The sequence below is a fragment of the Drosophila rhopaloa genome, unplaced genomic scaffold (genome assembly GCF_018152115.1).
Source record: "Drosophila rhopaloa isolate 14029-0021.01 unplaced genomic scaffold, ASM1815211v1 contig_116, whole genome shotgun sequence".
Lineage (NCBI taxonomy): Eukaryota > Metazoa > Arthropoda > Insecta > Diptera > Drosophilidae > Drosophila > Drosophila rhopaloa.
In genome coordinates, this window is record NW_025334991.1 from 92,379 (window position 1) to 113,487 (window position 21,109).

General features: G+C 37.5%; 1 protein-coding gene across 1 annotated transcript in view; it reads right to left on the bottom strand.

The window, feature by feature from the left end:
- Positions 1-9,538: 9,538 nt before the first annotated feature.
- The window catches only part of LOC123037078, a 57,357-nt gene continuing 45,786 nt past the window's right edge, over positions 9,539-21,109 (bottom strand). Inside the window, exon 4 of the mRNA XM_044456553.1 lies at positions 9,539-9,705. Coding sequence (XP_044312488.1) covers positions 9,539-9,705 — 167 coding nt within the window. The remainder of the gene's footprint in view (positions 9,706-21,109) is intronic.

Below are 21,109 nucleotides of genomic sequence, written 5' to 3' on the forward strand. Positions count from 1 at the left end.
AAATCTGAGTACTTGTACGCGAGAGTTGTCTCAACCAACATACTACTAAATATTGGCCAGTCTTCTGGTAGTCCGTGGAAATTAGGCAGGTCTATTATTTTTCCCTTCGAAAAACTCTGACTATTACCCATCTCGAATGCGCCACAGCCCCGAGACCCTGCATATCCAATAACAGACTCACCCTTTATATTTTGAAAGTTGAATTGTGTGGTGTCAGATTTAGCGGTGGGATGAAGTCCTCCTTGTGCAAGTTTCAGGCCATGTAAGTAGCTCTGTGCGGCTCCAGAAGTCGAAGAATAGCTGCCCAAAGTAGCTGCATCGGGACGCTGTCCTCCGTGTGAGGACGCCAGGCCATGAATGCCGCCCTGTGCGGCACCAGAAGACGATGTATAGCTGCCCAAAGTAGCAGCAATTCCAGGATGCAATCCTCCAGATGAGGACGCCAGGCCATAGATGCAGCCCTGTGCGGTACCAGAAGTCGTATATAGCTGCCCATAGTAGCAGCCATTCCAGGATGCAATCCTCCAGATGAGGACGCCAGGCCATAGATGCCGCCCTGTGCGGCACCAGTTGAATAGCTGCCCATAGTAGCAGCAATTTCAGGATGCAATCCTCCAGATGAGGACGCCAGGCCATAGATGCCGCCCTGTGCGGCACCAGAAGTCGATGTATAGCTGCCCATAGTAGCAGCCATTCCAGGATGCAATCCTCCAGATGAGGACGCCAGGCCATAGATGCCGCCCTGTGCGGCACCAGAAGTCGATGAATAGCTGCCCATAGTAGCAGCCATTCCAGGATGCAATCCTCCAGATGAGGCCGCCAGGCTATAGATGCCGTCCTGTGCGGCACCAGAAGTCGATGAATAGCTGCCCATAGTAGCAGCCATTCCAGGATGCAATCCTCCAGATGAGGACGCCAGGCCATAGATGCCGCCCTGTGCGGCACCAGAATTCGTTGAAGCTGCTCTATGATGTAGCCCTCCATTTAAGGACACCAGGCCATGAATGCCGCCCTGTGTGCCATTGGCTGGTTTGTTCACTGCCCTGATTATCAGCTTCAGAAACTAAAGAATTTTCCTTTTCCTTAAAGTCAGTAAACTCTTCGGTCATCGCATCAAATTTCTGCATAATTTGATCCGTTTGCAATTGCTGTTCGACCAAAATCTTCTCCATAAAGTCCTGCATGTTCATTATTGGAGTTTCCTTGTTCTTTTCTATTATAGTATCATCCTCATTCTCACTTAGAAGATCCATGTGGTCCTCATCGGTGTCTCGATTACCCCCTGGTCTTGGCGTCGAAATGTGGGCTTGATCCATTTCTTCCATCAGTTTTTTCTTTTTGCGTGTCAAAACCATTTACGGCGTCATACAAAAATGAAGAGTGCCACTATATGATTTCTTTTGCGCACTTCGCAAATTGAATTTCACAATTTTTTGCAATGTTTCGAATAGAATTAGAGACATAAGCAACTTTAAAATTTAATAACAATGTTATGTTACACATAAATACTTTAATGAAACACTTCTTTTGAGATCGGGGACTATATGTATTTATTATAAATTTATTTTGTTGTGCGGCGGTGCGTTTTCTACGGTACGTTTATTAAATTGTATTTCTGCTCACATCAACGATTATAGAGACAATGACAGAATGAAAATTATAAGTGTTAATCAACGTTTTTATAAGATGAACTGAAATTGGAATACAGGGTAATTCGAGTGTAACGCATTCAAATTAAGACGGTTAAATTCAAAATTTTATTTTCACCAGCAACAGGTCTATCGAAGAAATTTCAAACAGAGCAATTTCGCAGCTGGTTATAATGCGAAATTGGGTCCAGCTTTCGTGAAAGCAAGAGTAAAGAAAAGGATTGGGCAAGTTTATTATGATCTCGAGGATCTACAGGGGCGTGATGTTGCCAGGTTCCATGCAAAGAATATTAAACAGAATATTAAACAGCCTCGAAAGCTGTGGTGTTCTCGGCCTTGGAGAATTGGCCCCAAGTCTGATATTGATGGGGGGGTATTTTTGTAGCGCTTGCTCGGAAAAATATTATTTTCTAGCGCCATCTATTGGACGTGGTGAGAGAGGGTACTGCGATGCCACTGGAGTTAAGGTGAAAATAGGTGATATCGGTAGGATAGACGCGAGGGAGCAACAGTGGCAAGTGTCAACTGTCTCCGCTTTCACCCTGAATTCGACCTGGGGTTACCGCAGCAGCAGAGTGAAGTCATAAGTTAGCAGTGATCAATCGAAGCTCGAAAAGTACACGCGAGTGATGTCACAGTAGTGCCAAAGGGAAGGAGTAAAGCGATTTGGCTTTGAGCCGCATCAAAAGGGTGAGAAGAAAAAAGTGAGTTTATAGGCAGATTTGTGACTCTTTTTGGGGGTTTTATAGGCAACCGTTGGATGATGTTCGAAGGCCACAAAGAAGAATAAAGGCTAATTCGATCGAGACGAACGGGCGCCTGCGCAGTAGGGTTGTTGGATTTTGAAAAAATATCGTATTGATGATATTTCCTGTTTAAAAAATATCACTCGATGATATTAAAAAATATCGTAAGAAAATATAGATATATCGAGTATTTTTGATATTTTTTAATGTTCAGCTAAATTTTAATAAAGGCTTCCTGTTGGGTCTTTTATAGGCCTAAGAATACGTATAATCAACCATGAACTGCAAATAAGATCAATTAGAGACACAATAGACTATTTTTTATTTAAAAAGTGAATAGAAATCATTGATCTTAAAAAAACAAATATTATACACTCTCAAGCAACTCTCCAGCAAACCACTCAATCGCTTTTCTGATATTTTTAGAATGGTAACTTTTGTTTGAATGCCCTCAGCGGTAACCATATAAGCTTTTTTAATTTTGTATTAATCATAGAATTCATAGGAATCACTAAGCTGACGGTCACTTAAGAATCTCCGCTCACATTATCAGTAGCTTTTTTAAAAGGTTGGAGAATATTGCAAAAATTGCAAAAAAAAAATTTTCAGTTCTTCCACTGAGAGCACTTCTGGCTTAAAGCCTAGTATTCAGATCGACGAAACCCGTACGCCAGTCATGAGAGAGAGCGAGAGGCAAACAACTGGCGTTCACTTTTTGTCGGACCTTTTTTTCACGGCCAGAATACGGCAATACCAGAAAATTGCACAGCGTTGCCAGTCTGCGGAAATTAATCTTTTGGCGTGCGCTTCTCACTGAAAATTTTAAACAATGGAGGGAAAAAACAGAAAACCCGGAAAAGTCGATTGCAGGAGTTTAAATGTGAGGACAAAACAATATTAATACTATCTGGGGTGCCTCTTCTCAGAGCCAAATAATTCTTAGATCAAAAATTTACGAAAAAACACAATAAAAGTGCAGCTATGAACTTTAAATTAGCAAATAATTATCAGTAAATTAAAACAAACATCTGTTAATTTTAAATTGTATTGTTTTTTAATTTCTTTGTACAGCGGCAGAATTGTTTTGCCAAGGTAGTTGATAATATCATTTAAAGGCTCTTTCCCTCAAATACGATATTTGAATTTCAACTGCTTGTCAACAAACTCAGCTGATTGACAGTACGACCGTAGCACGCTTAATTCTGATGAACTCTCGATATGCTGGTCACACTGGAAAGATTAAAGTTTTTGCGCTAGCATACTCGTTGGTCGATCTGAGTACTAGGCTTTACGCTAGCATACTCGTTTGTCGATTTGAGTACTAGGCTTTAAGAGTGACCAAACATAAAATATCGGAAATATCCTCTCAAAAAATATCAATATCGAATTTTTTTGCCCAAAAAATATCGCGATGATAATATTATTTTTAAGAGGAAAAATATCGATATATTGATATTTTTATATATTTCCGACATCCCTACTGCGCAGTCAACATAACCAGCGAGCAACCTCCACGCCAGCGTTTCAACTCAGAGCAGCAACGCACAAGGAAGGGCACAACTAAGTGTCCATTTATATTTCTAACTTTAATTGTCCTCGCTAACCGGTGAGTCAGACCCAAATTTATAAAGCCAAGAAAGTGAGCTAGGCGCCGAACGACCATCGAGCCGGTTAATAGAGGCGAAAAAAATTCAGGTTCGATTTAACCGAAATTACCAGTTTCACTTTGCTCGGAGTGCGCATACGACGTCGCGGCTACGGTCTGCGTTTTTGAAAGTAATACTCTTGGAGTTAAAAAAAACAGTATACAAGCCAAGAAAATCCTCGCCGTTTCGGCCAAATCCCGGTCTGGGAGTCAACCGGAGTACCCGCCACGGAGAAGCGGAAAGTTTAGGGTTAAGATTCAGTTTAAGTTATGCAATAAGTGATCGTTCGTCAAAAGAAAAGAAGAAGAAAGGCTAATTTTATTTTGTTCGGTGAAAGTGTGGTTTGGGGATTAATTCCTAGTTATATCCCAGATGCAGTGCTGAAGCCATCAGAACAGCTTTTCTAATAGCTCCTAGTTTTAAAAAATATATGTCTCTCTGTGTGTGTGTTTCGGACGTTGATGCACTATGATCAGCGCAAACAAGTGGCCCTTACGACACCAGCAGTGCTTGTTACGCACGGAGCCTAATAGGCGTAAAAACGAGATCGCGAGAAGTTAAAAGCACAATGTAGAAGCGGACAGACAAAATTAGAAATACGTACGAGACTAATACTAATACTAATTTTGTGCTAAGTAAGATAAAATTAATGATTTTAGGCTTGGCAAAGAGTCGGTAGTAGAAATAATGTGGAATAGTCTATTATAGTCGTTACACAGTACTCTAAACGGTTCATGCATATCAAAGTTAGATCTACAAATATTTAATGTAAGAGGAACATAGTTCCTGGTAATTCTATTAGGCACGGAGAAGCTTAGTAACTCGGGACACTCCACATCCCCGTGAATAAGTTTATAGATAAAAGTTGTGCCAAGCATCGTTCTACGGTTTACTAAGGATGGTAGATTAATTAGGAGAAGTCTACTAGAGTAGGATGGTTAAATAAGGCTTGCATTCCAGTTAAGGCCCGGAAGAGCAAATAATAAAAAGTTCTTTTGCACAGACTCTATCCGGTCTATATGTACACCATACTGAGGACTCCAAACTGCAGAACAGTACTCCAGGATTGGACGGACTAGTTTCCCTTAATTAACTTTATTTAACCATCGTCAACAAGGAAAGCGCTTTCGTCGGTGGATGGACATAAGTGAGGTGAGTTTTTAAAAAGAAAATCCATATAAAATCCCATAAGAAAAGTCAAAAAATCAAATTCTAAAATTTTAACCTACAAGAAAAAAAACGAATATGGAGAAATAAAAAAACAAAAATTGTTAGGAAAAACAGCTAGGAACTTTAACAGAGTGTATACATATAAATACCAGGCCGTGTATATATGTGTATGTGTATTTACAGAGGTGCTTAGGTACTAGGTGAATATTTACAAAAATGCCTATTGCTACTAATATGTATAATGTGTGTATAAATACTAATAGGGTTGCTTAGGGCTGCTACAATATATATATATTTTATTTTATTTTTTTTATTTTTATTTTTGTTGAACACGCCTCAAAAGGATGGTTCTTAATTTCGTGTATTGACAAATTATTACTAAAGATCCCAAAAAAAGCGGGTAAGTCTTTTAATCTACTTTAATAACATCATTTAAATTCTAATAAAGGTGAACTAATTTGCTTAGTTAAATTAAAATAAATTAGTAAAGCTAAAGCAGATTATCAAGTGCATCCAGCACAGAGTTCATGTTCATTTGATGCAATGTCTTTCGACACAAAACCTGTGCATTGCCTCGCGATTTCTGCAGATCCGTATCCGTACTGCTTTTCGTTCATTCGACACCTTGCATCATGCTCGGGCAAAAGGAATGAGTACTTTTTGGTTTTTCACAACGTCAATGCAATGCTTTTGAACCACTGTATTTATTTGTGACATTTGTACACACATTCTAGTTAGCGGTTAGTTCGTCAAGGTTTTGCCGAATGAGGAGCTTCATCTCTCGGATTTTAGGACCAAGCAACAATTTTGGCCTTAATTGTCCTTGTTTTAGGATCGAACTTACTAACTTTTTCATATAGTAATATTTCCAGGAAACTAAATAACTGTTATGTAAAAAATTATTAATCAAAAGTCAAATGTTGCACCCAGCCATTTAATTTTATATTGAGTGTTAATATAAATTTAAACAATAACATGATTCGACAATCGAAACATAAGTTAAAACAAGAAAAGAAGCAAACTTCGGCAAGCCGAAGCTTAACATACGAGGGTGGTACGATAAGTACGATTTCTCGAGGTCTGCAAAATAGGCCTCTGTGGCGGCGACGACCTCCTCATTCGACGCAAATTTGTGTCCAGCGAGTGACTTTTTTAAGTTTGGAAACAAAAAGAAGTCACACGGGGCAATGTGTGGGGAATATGGTGGATGGGGTATCAGTTCGTAGCCCAATTCGACCAATTTGGCCATGGCGAGGGCGGAAGTGTGAGCCGGTGTGTTGTCATGATGGAAGAGCTCTTTTTTCTTCGCCAAAGAAAAATAATACCAAAAACGGTGGCCATCACCTTTCCGGCCGATGGGACAGTCTTCGCCTTCTTCGACTGTTCCTTGGTCTCTGGTGTGTACCAGTGGATCCATGTTTCGTCGACGGTCACGAAACGACGCAGAACCTCCTTCGGATTGCGCTTAAACATACACAAACACTACTCTGAAGTGGTCTCACGGTTGCGTTTTTTGTCCGGAGTGAGCAAACGCGGCACCCATCGCGCCGACAGCTTTCTCATGCCCAAAATTTCATGCAGGATATGACCCACGCGGTCTTTTGACATGCCTACTGTCTCAGCTATCTCGCGTATCTTTAATCGGCGGTCTGCCAATACGAGATCGTGGATTTTTGTCACGTTATGCTCCGTGGTAGCCGTTTTCGTGGCACCTGGGCGTGGCTTCAAAAACCGACGTGCAACCACGTTAAAACTCGTTAAACCAATTTTTGACGGTCGCCATCCAAGGAGAAGAGTCACCGTACACAGCATCCAAGCTCTCTTTTATTTTATTGCGCGATTTCCCTTCCAAAAACAAGAATCGAATCACAGACCGATATTGCTCTTTTTCCATTTTTCTAAAATCCGCGGACACGTCCGATTCAACACGCAGTCAAATAAAACTACGAGACCGATTCGGCTGAAATTTCGACAGTAGCCGTCTACGAGAATGTACTACACGATAGTAAATTTCTCTTGCGATAGTGACGCCATCGGGCGGTGAGGCTAAGCACTTATCGGACTGCCCTCGTAGTTATTACAAAACAAGAGAGAACGCTACCCGTTACTCAGGTAAAGGGAGTGCGAGAGATAGAGATAGAGACTTTGATCACGCATAACTTTTTAACGAATGGTCCGATTTGAAAAATTGCTTCTACATTTCGATAGGTATTGATAAACACAATAAAACTGCATTTAAATAAATTAATTTAAATTTTTAAAATCGTATATAAGCGATTGTGGGCGTTAAAGGGGGCGCGGCACCTTTTTGAAACAAACTTGCGCTGCGTAGGAACTCCTAGAATCTGCATGCAAAATGCCAATCTTCTAGCTTTTATAGTTTCCGAGATCTCAGCGTTCATACGGACGGACAGACAGACGGACAGACGGACATGGCTTTATCGACTCGGCTAGTGACCCTGATCAAGAATATATATACATTATAGGGTCGGAAACGCTTCCTTCTAGCTGTTACATACTTTTGCACGAATACAATATACCCTTTTACTCTACGAGTAACGGGTATAAGGACTACATTTCTATTTTTTATATTAGCAAAAACAACGCAGCTAAGTATGTCGATTGCGCTCCATTTTACCATCGCTTCTATGGCAGCTAAATGATATTATTGTCCGATTTTGACAAAACTAAAAGCGTAATTCTGATATAGTAAATATCATAAAGGAATATTTTGATAAATAGAATCACAATCAGATTGCAATTCCTTATCAAATGGGATGTTGTTCTCGGTTGACGGCAGCTCCAGAAGGCTTAATACTTCTTTGGGAATTGTTTTTTTTTTGTGTTTTTTTCGTTATCTTTCCTTTAAACACACACTAGATAGTAACGGATCCGAAGAATCGATCGCCCTGTGGAAAATGTCAGTGATTGTAATGATTCGACTATTTTTCCTTGCGTGTGAGAGTCTGACTTTTTTGTAGATTTTATTGCGGGCTTCTGAAATTTTCACCTAAGCATCCTAGTGGAACTAACGTCGAATTATTTATTTGAAAACCGTGGACTAGAACTTAGTGAATCGTTGGTGACATTGGGTACCACGGGTATTTATGCATATATAGGCGAAACGTTTTCTCACAAAAAGTTCGAAATTTTTCAGAGTTTATATAAAAGATTCATGAAATTGCTAGTAACATAATATGAAAATTATTTAAAAGGGTTGTGTCAAGACCGGTTATGAATAATAGTTGTTCACTATTTGCAACAGCTCTTCTTGCCGTATTACCGCCATTGCTGTTCCCGCTAACATTCTGCTTTGGCACGCTTACTCGAAGACCCATATCATTCCACATTTTTTCTTGAATATATTTTTTCCGTGCACTCATTTTAATCTTGTCATCACCTTTTACATTTTTATACCCGTTACTCGTAGAGTAAAAGGCTATATTGTATTCGTGCAAAAGTATGTAACCTTGCATCATGCTCGGGCAAAAGGAATGAGTACTTTTTGGTTTTTCACAACGTCAATGCAATGCTTTTGAACCACTGTATTTATTTGTGACATTTGTACACACATTCTAGTTAGCGGTTAGTTCGTCAAGGTTTTGCCGAATGAGGAGCTTCATCTCTCGGATTTTAGGACCAAGCAACAATTTTGGCCTTAATTGTCCTTGTTTTAGGATCGAACTTACTAACTTTTTCATATAGTAATATTTCCAGGAAACTAAATAACTGTTATGTAAAAAGTTATTAATCAAAAGTCAAATGTTGCACCCAGCCATTTAATTTTATATTGAGTGTTAATATAAATTTAAACAATAACATGATTCGACAATCGAAACATAAGTTAAAACAAGAAAAGAAGCAAACTTCGGCAAGCCGAAGCTTAACATACGAGGGTGGTACGATAAGTACGATTTCTCGAGGTCTGCAAAATAGGCCTCTGTGGCGGCGACGACCTCCTCATTCGACGCAAATTTGTGTCCAGCGAGTGACTTTTTTAAGTTTGGAAACAAAAAGAAGTCACACGGGGCAATGTGTGGGGAATATGGTGGATGGGGTATCAGTTCGTAGCCCAATTCGACCAATTTGGCCATGGCGAGGGCGGAAGTGTGAGCCGGTGTGTTGTCATGATGGAAGAGCACTTTTTTCTTCGCCAAAGAAAAATAATACCAAAAACGGTGGCTATCACCTTTCCGGCCGATGGGACAGTCTTCGCCTTCTTCGACTGTTCCTTGGTCTCTGGTGTGTACCAGTGGATCCATGTTTCGTCGACGGTCACGAAACGACGCAGAACCTCCTTCGGATTGCGCTTAAACATACACAAACACTACTCTGAAGTGGTCTCACGGTTGCGTTTTTTGTCCGGAGTGAGCAAACGCGGCACCCATCGCGCCGACAGCTTTCTCATGCCCAAAATTTCATGCAGGATATGACCCACGCGGTCTTTTGACATGCCTACTGTCTCAGCTATCTCGCGTATCTTTAATCGGCGGTCTGCCAATACGAGATCGTGGATTTTTGTCACGTTATGCTCCGTGGTAGCCGTTTTCGTGGCACCTGGGCGTGGCTTCAAAAACCGACGTGCAACCACGTTAAAACTCGTTAAACCAATTTTTGACGGTCGCCATCCAAGGAGAAGAGTCACCGTACACAGCATCCAAGCTCTCTTTTATTTTATTGCGCGATTTCCCTTCCAAAAACAAGAATCGAATCACAGACCGATATTGCTCTTTTTCCATTTTTCTAAAATCCGCGGACACGTCCGATTCAACACGCAGTCAAATAAAACTACGAGACCGATTCGGCTGAAATTTCGACAGTAGCCGTCTACGAGAATGTACTACACGATAGTAAATTTCTCTTGCGATAGTGACGCCATCGGGCGGTGAGGCTAAGCACTTATCGGACTGCCCTCGTAGTTATTACAAAACAAGAGAGAACGCTACCCGTTACTCAGGTAAAGGGAGTGCGAGGGAGATGGAGATAGAAACTTTGATCACGCATAACTTTTTAACGAATGGTCCGATTTGAAAAATTGCTTCTACATTTCGATAGGTATTGATAAACACAATAAAACTGCATTTAAATAAATTAATTTAAATTTTTAAAATCGTATATAAGCGATTGTGGGCGTTAAAGGGGGCGCGGCACCTTTTTGAAACAAACTTGCGCTGCGTAGGAACTCCTAGAATCTGCATGCAAAATGCCAATCTTCTAGCTTTTATAGTTTCCGAGATCTCAGCGTTCATACGGACGGACAGACAGACGGACAGACGGACATGGCTTTATCGACTCGGCTAGTGACCCTGATCAAGAATATATATACATTATAGGGTCGGAAACGCTTCCTTCTAGCTGTTACATACTTTTGCACGAATACAATATACCCTTTTACTCTACGAGTAACGGGTATAAGGACTACATTTCTATTTTTTATATTAGCAAAAACAACGCAGCTAAGTATGTCGATTGCGCTCCATTTTACCATCGCTTCTATGGCAGCTAAATGATATTATTGTCCGATTTTGACAAAACTAAAAGCGTAATTCTGATATAGTAAATATCATAAAGGAATATTTTGATAAATAGAATCACAATCAGATTGCAATTCCTTATCAAATGGGATGTTGTTCTCGGTTGACGGCAGCTCCAGAAGGCTTAATACTTCTTTGGGAATTGTTTTTTTTTTGTGTTTTTTTCGTTATCTTTCCTTTAAACACACACTAGATAGTAACGGATCCGAAGAATCGATCGCCCTGTGGAAAATGTCAGTGATTGTAATGATTCGACTATTTTTCCTTGCGTGTGAGAGTCTGACTTTTTGTAGATTTTATTGCGGGCTTCTGAAATTTTCACCTAAGCATCCTAGTGGAACTAACGTCGAATTATTTATTTGAAAACCGTGGACTAGAACTTAGTGAATCGTTGGTGACATTGGGTACCACGGGTATTTATGCATATATAGGCGAAACGTTTTCTCACAAAAAGTTCGAAATTTTTCAGAGTTTATATAAAAGATTCATGAAATTGCTAGTAACATAATATGAAAATTATTTAAAAGGGTTGTGTCAAGACCGGTTATGAATAATAGTTGTTCACTATTTGCAACAGCTCTTCTTGCCGTATTACCGCCATTGCTGTTCCCGCTAACATTCTGCTTTGGCACGCTTACTCGAAGACCCATATCATTCCACATTTTTTCTTGAATATATTTTTTCCGTGCACTCATTTTAATCTTGTCATCACCTTTTACATTTTTATACCCGTTACTCGTAGAGTAAAAGGCTATATTGTATTCGTGCAAAAGTATGTAACAGGTAGAAGGAAGCGTTTCAGGATCACTATCATAATATCGATTGGCCTAATAGTTGCCACGCCCACTCTAACGCCCAAAAACCCATTAAATGCTTAAGCCTGGCTAGCGCCTACATTTCCGCCTTTCATGGCGCCATCTAACGGATGACTTTGGAACAGCTGGCCAAGGTGCTCAACAGAGTCAACGTTAATTCTCGATAAGGATTTCTATTAGGGGAAATTGCGATGGTTTTCATTTGTCAATACCGAACTATATCCCAAGAACTATGCAAATCAAATCTAGTTAGCCAAATTAGAGGTCTAAGACAACCCTGCAGTTCCGAAATTCATCACTACAAAAATTCATCACTGTTTAATCAGCAGCGGACTGCGACGCCGGCAGAGCCAAAGGCAAAGTCGGCAGAGCCGAGTGCGACGCAGGCAGAGCCGAAACTCTCAGTCCCCGATCGTAGGCAACGCAGAAAAATTTCCATCTCCCTCTCTTACTCTGTCTCTCTCCCCATAAAATGAGCTGACAAAATGAAGTGGAGTGATGAATTACTGATTAAAGAGTGATGAAAAACTGACAAAAGAGTGATGAATTACTGATTAAAGAGTGATGAATTTTTCACTGATTAACTCCTAGGACATGCCAATGTTAAATTCATCACTAATTTGTATGAAGTTTCATCGCCGATTAATCAGCAGTGATGCATTTTTGGTGATGAAAAAGCGATTAAAAGGTGATGAACGGTACTGCAGGGAAACAATGGCGTATGTGTGTATGTATGTAAGCATAGACATATGTATGTATTTACATTGTACACAGTTGCAATTGCCCGGCAAAGATAACTCCTTTCAAAGAAAGCTATTCAATTTATTGCACTCTTTAATATACAATACTATTAAATGTATGTTTTTAAAAAATAAGAATTTTTTTTTTTAATTTTTAAAATTTTTTCTCAAAAAAAAACATAAACACAGCTGCTGGTGCAGGACAAAAGCTGCCTGCGCTAAAGCAGCGCTGGTGCTGATGCTCGTGCTGTAAAGCTGCAGCACTAGGAGATCGCCGAATTCAAATTGATAATTTGAACTTTTTGTCCTTTTTTCCTGTGGTCACTATAATTCACATTATGTTAAAAAAAAAAAAAAAAAACACAAGAAGGCATATTTATAATAAGTTGTTTAGCTGAGTAACGGGTATCTAATAGTCGAGGCACTCGACTATAGCGTTCTCTCTTGTTGTATTTCCATTTTGTATGATATTGTCAGGACAAATTCTAGAAGCCGAATCCAAGCATGTAGAGGACTTACCAAAAATTGTAAAGCTTCAAGCTTGGGCGTAAAGATTTTTGAATTGAAATCTTTTATTTTCATTACATTTGTTGGGGTAACACTACAAATTGGACAACATTGAGTTGATCTATTGTTAGTTAGTACATTTAGTATTTTTCCCTCAATGAGTGTCATATGCATTTCAAATGTAACTGTTATGTTATTAGCCTCATTCAGTGTATAATGAAACGGGCTTAGATTCCCTATTTGATAGTCTAACTGATCAGAAGTTTCTTTTACAAATTTAATTTTCAGCGGCCTGCAAAATCGGATGGATTGCGGTGTTCAGTTAACCCAGATATTTTGTTGAAATGAGTCAATCATTTTTATGGATGTAACAGAAGTTACAAACAAAGACTGATCTGAGACCTGAACGTCAGGTGTTTTTATTCCAAACTTCTGCTTGTATGCACTTTGTCCAACTGATCCATCAAAGCCATAACTGCAAATTAATTTGAGTACAGAACTATCCGGAGATGCTTGAAAATATCAATTATCGCTCTGCAGAATGATTTATTTTGCAGTGACACTTGAGCAGTAGTTTCTGTAACTTCTATACCCAACGGGCGACACTGCATTTTAGCTTGTATTACTTGATTGTAGCTCGGATAGATGTCACTGTGATGATTTATATTCAAAACCCTACTGTTAACATATTGCTGTTTGGTTAAAGAATTTTCCAGAATGTAGGCATTTGGTGTGAGTGGAGTCGGTTTTTGGATTTGAAGATGCTTTCTTAATTCTGTCGGGTATTCAGCAGGTGTGGTAATTTCTTTAAGGGCCAAGGCCACGTTTGTATTACGTTCTTGCTTGGCAGAAACTGCTGCAGCATGCAGAAGAAGAGTTGTGTTGTGCTCTTTTTCATTCGCAAGCTCAGATGTCAATTTCCTTTTCAATCGTGTTCCAGCGTTTGCATAAGACAAGGTACGGCGTCCCGGTTTTTGTGGTGTCTTATAGTTATCATTAATTTTAATTGATATTTTAGATGACATCCATTCATAATGCTTTGACTTCAATCGTTCGACCATATAGTTGCATTTTGCTGGTCTTTTTTTTATAAATGATTCGAATTTACTTGTTATACCCGTTACTCGTAGAGTAAAAGGGTATATTGTATTCGTGCAAAAGTATGTAACAGCTAGAAGGAAGCGTTTCCGACCCTATAAAGTATATATATCAGGGTCACTAGCCGAGTCGATATAGCCATGTCCGTCTGTCCGTCTGTCTGTCCGTCCGTATGAAATTTAAATATTTCGGAAAAGTAAAAATGCAGTTTTATTGTGTTTATCAATACCTATCGAAATGTAGAAGCAATTTTTCAAATCGGACCATTCGTTAAAAAGTTATGCGTGATCAAAGTTTCTATCTCCATCTCCCTCGCACTCCCTTTACCTGAGTAACGGGTATCTGATAGTCGGGGTACCCGACTATAGCGTTCTCTCTTGTTTTTTTATTGATTTCTAATTTTGTATCATCTTTGACGTGATAATGGCTAATTTTTTTATAAATGCAATCTGACACAAAAGATATTTTGCGATTATTGCTGAGCCAAATATCGAAGAAATTGCTATGGCAAAATTCGAACGTCGCTGAATATTGCGGAGTTGCGAGAAAAAGGGGACGAACGGGGAAAAGTTCTTAATTAGCGATAAAGAACGACATATATTAGTATAAACTGGCGTAATTAGTTTTTGTCAGCAGCCGTCAGGTCGTTAGTCTTATTCCACGAAACACAAGGGACCCATGTCAAATTGAACATTAAACAAAACACATAAACATACTATATTCATTAAAAAATACATTCCTTGATTTACAATTTTCATTACTATCAGTTTGTTTGGACAAAGAATATTTATTTTCACGCAAAAAAATAAACAGAGCAATTTGCCGCCAATTTCACATTCCCAAACAGTTGCTTCGATTGTGTGGTTTGGAAAGGTCATAAAAAGCTTCAGTGAAGCTTTTAAAGCTTATTTTTTTAGTTTTGTTTATGTTTAATATATTAACTTTAAGAATTTTAAATCAAAAATACAAAACATTAACATAAAACTTTATTTATGCCAAAAAAATCGACTCCTGGCCCATAGTGCGCAGCAAGTGTTGGAAGCCGTAAGTTCATCGAAATCAAAATAGATAAAATAGTTTATCTTAATTTTCTTAAAAAAAATGTACACTTTCCTCTTCTACCAAGACAAGGATCCAAAACAAACTGCGGGAATTATTCAAACCTGTCTCCGCACGTAGCGAAACCATCGGCACTATAACCATATCTTAATGTAATTGAAAATTTGTGGTCCATTTTTGATTCCAATATACGCAAACGCCAGCTTTCCAAGAAAAACGAAGTTGTTTTAAGGGGTGGGTATAGTTTTTTCGGTACAAAATCGTTAATTTTTTAAGAATTTTTATTGGCGATACGGATAGTCTCAGCTCAATGTTGGTTTTTGCATGTGATAGGGTAATATTTAAACAACATCCAAAAATATTAAAAATTGAGTGAGATACAGGCGGCGCCTCGAACAAAACACGTTTTGAAAAAATCAAATTGCATTAGTAAAAGGACAAGATTCCTCAAAAACCCCGATTTTCACCCAAAACGTGGACATATTTGTTGCTCTAAAAATAATAAATTAAAACAAAAAAAAAAACTCGACAGCGTTACCTGAGGAATTTAGGAGAGAAATACTGTGCAAAATCTCAAAACGATCCGTCTGAAAGATTTTGCAGGATCGTGTACACCGACTTTGAAATGGGCACTTTTCAGGAGAGCCTTTTAAAGTTTTGGACACCCAAAAATCAAATACAAGACGAGCTAACTTACCTACGTTCAACTGCCCATAACTTCGATCTAAAATTTTAACACAATATTCTTGTGCATTCAGAAATGCAAAAAAAAAATTAAATACATACTTAAACATTTAACAACCATTCATAACCCCCTAGTATAATTTTGTCAATATCGATTTTAGTTCAACACATTTATGTATGCAAATATCTGGTGGCTCAAATTAGCTGTGGCCACTGTAACATATATATAAATAATAACTAGGTTCATAGGTGTTCTTGTGATAGTGTTAATTAAAACCAAGTCAATCATTGAGTCATATTCATTTGTCTCAACGGTCAGTTCCAACACAAAGCTTGAACTACTTTCACAAACAAATTCAGACAGTAGCCGAATTTTAAGTAAATATTCCAGCTGTTTAACTGCCAGCCCATAAGATTTTAAGTGTAAGCTATCAGACTTCATGTTCTAGTAGATTATGTTAAAAAAATTATACAGATTTTATTCATCAAGGAGTTGAGGTGGACTTGAGTCGAATCTGACAATTTTCTTTATTTTGTTTCTAAATATTTAGAAAAGTTTGTTCTACAGGAACCAAAGGTATATAATACGCATATTGGAAAATCTAGCATTAAAAACTGTGAGTTAATTTAATTTTACTTAGCTGCGCCTGCAAATGTACCTACAAAGATAATTTTTCAAGAATAAATATCAATTAACAGGAAAAGAAGAATATTACTAAAAACAATAAAGCTGTGTAGACTTTGCGCTGCATTTTGGCATCGTTTCTAAATTAATTTTAATTTATTTAAAACCGTAATTCCATAATATTTTAATATTATTTAGTAATACCAAATCAAAGGAACATAAAAACCAGAGAGAACGCTATAGTCGAGTGCTTCGACTATTAGATACCCGTTACTCAGCTAAACAACTTTAGATTTTGCATTAACATAATGTGAATTAGAGTGACCACAGGAAAAAGGACAAAAAGTTCAAATTATCAATTTGAATTAGGCGATCTCTTAGAGCTGGCAGCTTTACAGCACGAGCATCAGCACCAGCGCTGCTTTAGCGCAGGCAGCTTTTGTCCTGCACCAGCATACACACATACGCCATTGTTTGACTCAGACCTCCAATTTGGCTAACTTGATTTGATTTGAATATAGTTCAGTATTGACAAATGAAAACCATCGCAATTTCCTTTAATAGAAATCCTTATCGAGAATTAACGTTGACTCTATTGAGCACCTTGGCCAGCTGTTCCAAAGTCATCCGTTAGATGGCGCTATGAAAGGCGGAAATGTAGGCGCTAGCCAGGCTTAAGCGTTTAATGAGTTTTTGGGCGTTAGAGTGGGCGTGGCAAATTTTTATTAGGCCAATCGATAGGTATTGACGAAACAAATACATATCAATTAAATTTTCATAATAGCATCAAAACTGTGGCCACAGCTTGTGGCTTGTGGGCGTCAGAGGGGGCGTGGCACCATTTTGAAACAAACTTGTGCAAAATGCCAATCTTCTAGCTTTTATAGTTTCCGAGATCTCAGCGTTCATATGGACAGACAAACGGACATGGCTAGATCGACTCGGCTAGTGATCCTGAACAAGAATATATATACTTTATAGGGTCGGAAACGCTTCCTTCTACCTGTTACATACTTTTGCACGAATACAATATACCCTTTTACTCTACGAGTAACGGGTATAAAAATTAAAAACAAGTTATAATTTTTAATTTTTTTTCAGATTGTTCCTATGGGAGCTATGTGATAGTCGCCCGATCTGGCTTGTTGCGACTTATATACTTACTGCAATAGAAATACAACGGACGGACAGACAGACGGACGGACGGACGGACGGACAGACGGACATGGCTAGATCGACTTTGATGGTAATGCTGATCAAGAATATATATACTTTATAGGGTAATGTACTTTATCGGAAATGTCGCCTTCACAGCGTGGCAAACTTTTGACTAAAATTATAATACCCTCCACAAGGGTATACAAATATTGAGAAACATGAAAAAAAAATATTACAATTATTTTAATAAATAGAAAACTGTTGAATTCTTAAAACTAGAAAATTATAATTTAATATTGTTTCATATAAAAATATTCTAAAAACTACATTTCTTAAGTTTCACCCTTATTCTCCAGGGGGTTATTTAATTGCAACGAACTGTTCCATCATATTGTTTACCTCCATTAAGGGGATGAAGTTGGATTGCTCTTTCTGTCCACTTAAATTTGCCAACGTCTTCAATAATGTAATTTATTTGAAAATTAGGATCGAACTTACGAAATCGTTCAACTGAAAATAGAACCCTGCTGAGATCACGAGTTTAATTTCTTACATCCGACTGGGTGGGAATATTTTTATATCGTGTCCTGAAGGCGGATGCCTATCTGTAACATTTTGAAGCAAAATATTTTTAATGGGGAAATTGTTATGTATTTAATAAATAAATGAATTTTAAAAATAATACGAGTCAAATTTTATAGAGAATATTCAAAACTATAGTTTTGAAAGAAGCAGAGCGTTCTGCCCTTATCTCGACTACAAGGGCATTAGCATTAGCTCAAGTTATGCTACGAGTAGTTGTTAGCAATTGTAGTACATTTTGTTCAGCACTTTTACTTAGTCGCTCTAATTTATCTAGAGTTTAAAGTGCTATGCTATATTTCAACAACATTTACTATATCAAATGTACTATTTTAAATGTACTAAAGTTGCTATAGCAACTACCCGTAGAATGACTGAAGCATTAGCTCTGGGAGCTCTCTGCTGTAGTTGAGATGAGAGCAGTTTTCAATAAATAGAATGCTCTCCTTCTTTAGAGACTATAGTGTTCAATATGCTTTCGGGTCTTTATAGCATTATGCTAAACGGCTTTAAACTGCTAAACTGTTAAAAAAAAAGGTAACGGTAGTCATAAGTATTCGAGATGATAGGCATAGTATAAGCGAAAGATATCTATATGAGATTAGTATGCTTCACATGCTCTATTCATGTATTTTTTATAAAAGCTGATATTATTGTCGTATATATAATATACTCATATTATTGTTTTGTATTTTAGCGTTTCATATTATTTTAACCCAGTTTATATTTTTTTATATGCCAGTTTAGAATCAATATAACATTGGCAAATGTTTGATATTAAATGTTGTTGTATTTAAAAACAAGATTTATTTTATAGAACTAAGGTAATGATCAAAACATTATTTTAGTTCAATTTTTTTTTTAAATTCGGGATCTGCCAACCGATTTATTACTGCGTGTTATTATAAAAAAAAAATTCGGTTGTTAACAACGACTCATTTAAAACTTTTCGAAACTAGTTCGATATTGTTTTATGTAGAGATTCTGTAACTATATTTTTTCATTATTTATTATTCCTAAGAATAATTTTTCTGTGGACTTTTAGCACTGGCAGCCTTTTTCGCTTTCTTCAGCTCCAGGTTTTAACCACATTTAATTTTATTCATTTAATAACCCATTCATTTTTTTCAAAAGTTATACGAAAATGTATTTGTTAAAGTCCCTCCGATTACGATCTTGCTCTATTGCTCTCTCCTGTTCTCTCTTAAAGTTCTCAGTCCTAACATTTTCGTTGCGCTATATTTTGACAGAAGTCCGATAAAGCTTAAAATTGTCTTTCTACTAATTAAAAAAATATAAGATACTTATCTCGATTGGACAATCGCGGCTTGTCCGTGATGTTATCAACGAGATAAATTGCCTAAGCTACACAGCGATGGGGCATCATGTAAAAAACCATTAGGCTACTTATAAAAATCACGGATCTCCAAGAAGTATCAAAATGCGAAATATTTTTATTCAGCAGTTCCTCTCCGAGGTGAAATTTTATTAAGAAGTACAAAGCAAAGAGAAAAACAAGAAAGGAAAGCTAACTTCGGGCGGAGCCGAAGTTGATATACCCTTGCAGAATTCTCTATAATAATATTCTCCAAAATTATTCCTATGATGCATTCTTAATACTCATAAAAAATCCAAACTTCCTAACTTTAAAAACACCAATGTTATGGCATTTCCAATCGTTCAGTTATATGGCAGCTATAGGATATAGTCGGCCGATCCTTATGAAATTTGGTACGTCGGATTGATTGGCCAAATATAATACCCATAGAGAGTCCCAACTTCCTAACTTAACAAACAGCAGAGTTATGGCATTTCCGATCAATCAGTTATATGGCAGCTATAGGATATAGTCGGCCGATCCCGGCCGTTCCGACTTATATACTGCGTGCAAAGGAAAGAAGGGTGTGTGCAAAGTTTCAATTCGATAGCTTTAAAACTGAGAGACTAGTTTGCGTAGAAACAGACAGACGGACAGACGGACAGACGGACATGGCTATATCAACTCAGGAGGTGATCCTGATCAAGAATATATATACTTTATAGGGTCGGAGATGCCTCCTTCACTGCGTTGCACACTTTTGACCAAAATTATAATACCCTCTGCAAGGGTATAATAATAGTTTAAGGGAAATGGAAATTCAAATGAAGAGCTTATCGCATTAGGTACCATAAAACTAGAATAGAATCAATATTGAAGAGTAAGCTCACTAAATTGTACTCTCTCTCGTTTCATTCAAAGTTTGTGAACTTACAAAAACGTGTTTAATGTCGGAGATTATAAGCTCCGAAGTTTTTCTTTGTAACTATAGGCTTGATCGTCCGTCCCGACTTATATGTGGACTCTCGATAGCTATTATCGATGACTTTATCTTTCTGTCGGAATTACTTCTTTTAAAGAAATGAAGGACATCGAATTCCTTTGCATAAAATGATCGGTATTGTTTTCTCAAATCTTTCGCCATCAACTATCTGTTATCCAGTCCGTTTCTAATAAACTTTCTGAGAAAAATCAGTTAAAAGAATAATCTGATTTTAAAATACTAAGAGTAACTTGGTACCCTGACGAATAATAGAATATTTAACTTTTTTTTGCTATTAGCAACCGAATTAGTGTGGTACAATAATAATGTTCGTCAGGGCTCCAATTAAAATTTTTATTAAACGTAAATCTAAAATTCGTCGTTTTTTCAGTATAACCATTATGTTCATTCATTTTGATGATAAACTTTTTTGTTACCTTTAGAAATTGAAATATGTTTTGTTCTTTTTTTTCGTCTTTAAAAATGTATGTAATAATTGCTGTATGTATATTTTCAAATATATTTATGTAGAAGTTTAATAAACACATTGTGTTAAAATCATCTAAGTCTCAATCTCTATCTATATCTTTATTATTTTATATATATATTTTGCATTATATTTTATATTTTTAATAAACCTTTTGAACTTCTAAGTTTGGATCTAATACTTTTAAGGTTGATTGTTCACCTAAATGCAAAGTTTCGGAAATCAAACAGGTATGAGGGCTTATCAGAGTTTATTGGGTATGTGTTCAGGTACGGTTTGCTTAAGATTTTTGAAACATTGTTTATTTAT